This window comes from Quercus robur, chromosome 8, assembly GCF_932294415.1.
Source record: "Quercus robur chromosome 8, dhQueRobu3.1, whole genome shotgun sequence".
NCBI classification, from domain to species: domain Eukaryota; kingdom Viridiplantae; phylum Streptophyta; class Magnoliopsida; order Fagales; family Fagaceae; genus Quercus; species Quercus robur.
In genome coordinates this window covers 16,403,031-16,406,572 of record NC_065541.1, presented here as the reverse complement: position 1 = coordinate 16,406,572, position 3,542 = coordinate 16,403,031, and the positions used below count along the sequence as shown (strand labels likewise).

The 3,542-nt window shown below is 35.8% G+C and overlaps 1 protein-coding gene across 1 annotated transcript; it reads right to left on the bottom strand.

Annotated features, from left to right (window-relative positions):
• Positions 1-558: 558 nt before the first annotated feature.
• Positions 559-1,512, bottom strand: LOC126695948 (uncharacterized). Its single transcript, XM_050392742.1, has one exon. It carries the CDS (start codon positions 1,510-1,512, stop codon positions 559-561), a length of 954 nt encoding a protein of 317 aa, XP_050248699.1.
• Positions 1,513-3,542: the final 2,030 nt, after the last annotated feature.

Below are 3,542 nucleotides of genomic sequence, written 5' to 3'. Positions count from 1 at the left end.
ATAATTGTTAACATTTTCTGAAAATTATGTACTTTGTATAGAATTGTATATATTCTTTGCGAAATTGTATACGTCGAATATATAGGGATGTGTACTTTCATTGTAAATTGTGTACATTGAATAGACATAAATTAGTATATTCTTTGGAAAATAGTCTACCATGAATATACAGAGTTGTGTACATTCTTTGAAATATTATGTATTTTGAATGCATAGAATTGTGTAAATTCTTTGGAAAATTGCGTCCTTTGAATATATAGAGTTGTATATATTATTTGAAAAATTGGGTACATTCAATGCACAAAATCATGTAAAATCTTTGGAAAATGTGTGTTAAATATACAAAATTGTATACATTTTTTTTTAAAAAATTTACATACGTTGAATGTACAAAATTTAGTACCGTTTTTGAAAAATTGTGTATGATTAATGTATAGAATTGTATATGTTTTTTGAAAAGTTGGGTACTTTGAATGTAGAGAACAATGTACACTTTTTTGTAAAATTGTGTTAGTTTTTATTTTTATTTTTTTGAGAATCCAAAGCTGAAGCTTTTCATTAAGGAAGGCAGTGTAAGTCAGCCAAGAATACAGGTATAAGGTCTGATGGTACTTCTTCCATCCAGATGGACATTTGTTGAATAATGGATGCACGTCTAGCTAATGAGTGTGCTAACCTATTACATTGTCTCCTTACAAAAGAAAACTGAACCCTGGAGAAGTGGGAAGTAAGGAATAGGATATCAGCTATCAAGTTGTCGTAGTGTGCAAGTGTGTTTCTACCATCTTTTAGGGTCTTCACAAGTACTTCAGAGTCTCCTTCAAGTATCACATTGTCAAAACCAAGCTCTAAAGCAAACTCCATGGCTCTTCTTGCTGCAAAGACCTTTACCTCAATGACTGATGTGGGCAAAGGAATCCGTTGAGAGAGTGAGGCCATGACCAGTCCAGCTTCATTGTGAATCACCACCCCTATTCCAGCAGTACCGTCCTCAGCAAAGGTTGCTCCATCAAAATTCAACTTGTAGCTGTGTGCCCCTGGTGCAGTCCACGTAATTGGTGTGCGTTGTGCATGGGGCAAAGGCAGTTCAGTAATCATGGCATTGTCTTCTGTAACAGTGGCTTCATCGGGATTCAAATTGTGGCTATGTGCCCCTGTTGTAGAGTACAAAAACAGAGAGGTACTCATGGCAGCTTCAGTCAATCGTTCCCGGGCAAACTCAATTACCTTATTAAGAGGTAATGCAAGTTTACCCAAGCGTAAGTTATTGCGTCGAGTCCACAACGTCCAGATCACAGCCGCAAACAAGTCTGGGTCCTTATTACGTGCAAAAATACAATCAAAGATGTCAATAAAAGAGGTGCACGCCTTGAGCATGCCATGATTCCACTTTGGCATTGAACTCCATAGGGGCCGTAGGTCAGGACATAGGAATAAGGCATGGATTGCATCCTCCTGCTGTGTTTTGTAAGCATCACAACAACCATCTGTGATGATTTTACGGTGGACCATATTCAATTTAGTGGGCAGAGCATTTTTACATGCCTTCCATGCGAGGTGTTTAATTTTATTGGGAACATGGAGACCCCAAATCCTATTCCACAGCGGCTTCAAAACTTCCACTTTAGATGGGCTTGTTTGTTTCCTTCATTGTTCGTCATACAAGAATCTATATCCGGATTTGACTGTATACACCCCATCCGGATTGAAGGGCCACAGCAGTACATCATCTTGAATGGACCTACAGAGCGGCATGTTTTTATGGTGGTCGCCTCAAAAGCCAAGAAAGTTTTGTCAATTGCATCCTCGTTCCACACCTTATATACCGGGTCAATCAAATCAATAACCACAGTTAAGCCACTCCCCTCCACCTTTGGTGAGACAGCTTTGGGTGCAGCTTTGAAAGGCAACCAATTGTCCCCCCCCAAATATATACTGATCTGCCCGAACCTATTCTCCACCTTGCACCACGCTTGATCACATCATGCCCCTTCATAAGGCTCTTCCAAGCATATGAAGCATTGGTTATTGTTAGATTTGAAAAAATCAGGAAAATCTTCCATTTAAGTAGAAGACCATAAAGGTCTTGCATGTTGAAGGAAAATCTTACCTAAAAGGTCATCCATACAAGAAGACCATCTTCCACCACAAGCTATCTAACAATGAATAAAAAGCATAACTGGCAAGGGCATTTAATGACATAATAGGCGACTACAACCCAGCATCTAAATGCCCATTACGTTAGAAGACGTTACAATTAGAGCAATAAATGATAAGAATCATCCAAAACTAGCATTAAATGCTAGCATTTATAGAAGAATAATGGTCAAGCAATAGTTGTGCACGTTAAATGGCCCAGGCGTTACGCCAATCATATAAACGCACAACATTAAATGACAGATAGGCAATGGCTAGAAGATACAACTATAAAAGGCAACACATCTCCATAGATAGAGGTATGTGCTACATGAGACATATACCTCTTTTGACTCTCAAAGTTATAATATTATAAAAGCAAAAAAAAAAAAAGTTATAATATTATTTCCTTGGAGTCTTGACTTAAAAGTCGAAGACCCTTAGGTTGGTGCCACATTGGCACCCCCTCCAATCAACCCTTTCTTTTTTGTAGGCTTGGTGGATCTTCCAACATCATTTCTTCGAAATGATCTTCCATCGATATCTCTGAACGAAGGTGAATTTTCACTACAACAATTATGATATTGCATAGTAAGAGTTCAATACGAAAACCCGTAGTGATGGGTTTCTTTCTAGCATCATCAACTAATAAAGTTACTTTTCTGTTAGAGGCTCGATAGCCAAACGTTATATCGATTGCATTATATTTCATATCCAGTAGTTGTTATTCTTCATTTGTACACTATTTAACTATTTAAGTTGTATTCCCAAGTATATGATATCTTGTAATTTTGAAGACTACTGGTTAAAATGGCTTCTTCAATAACAAAAATGTGGCTACATATATATATATATATATATATATTGGCTGAATTGAGGCTACTTATAACCTATTTAACAAGTATATATTTAATCTCTCTCTCTCAAAAAAAAAAAGAAAAAAGTATATATCTAATACTATATTTAAATGTAGAAGCAGAGACAAAGTTAAAATTTTAAAACGCTAAACTTGTTAGGGCTTTTAATGAGAAAATCTTGGAACATAATTTCTTTTTTACCACAACTTTTGTTACAATTGTGATATGATACAGTGTCTTTTGGCACCACTTATTTTTACCAACTTATTTTACCATTTAGTTTATTTTTGCTACTATTTATAGGTTTCACTGTACTTTTTGGTATTATTTATGGGTCTCACTGTACTATTTCAACTAACTTTTATCTTTATCTACAGTACTTTCAGCAAAAAGTTTTCAGTTTCAGCAAAATAAGCAGATTTCAAGCAGACTCATTGTGTGAGTGATTAAGAGAAAATAGTAGATCTATATAAAAATGTTAGACAATCACTCACAGTAGGTTCATCTGTGTTGTGGCAAAAAAAAAAAATTTGTAATCCTAAAACCACT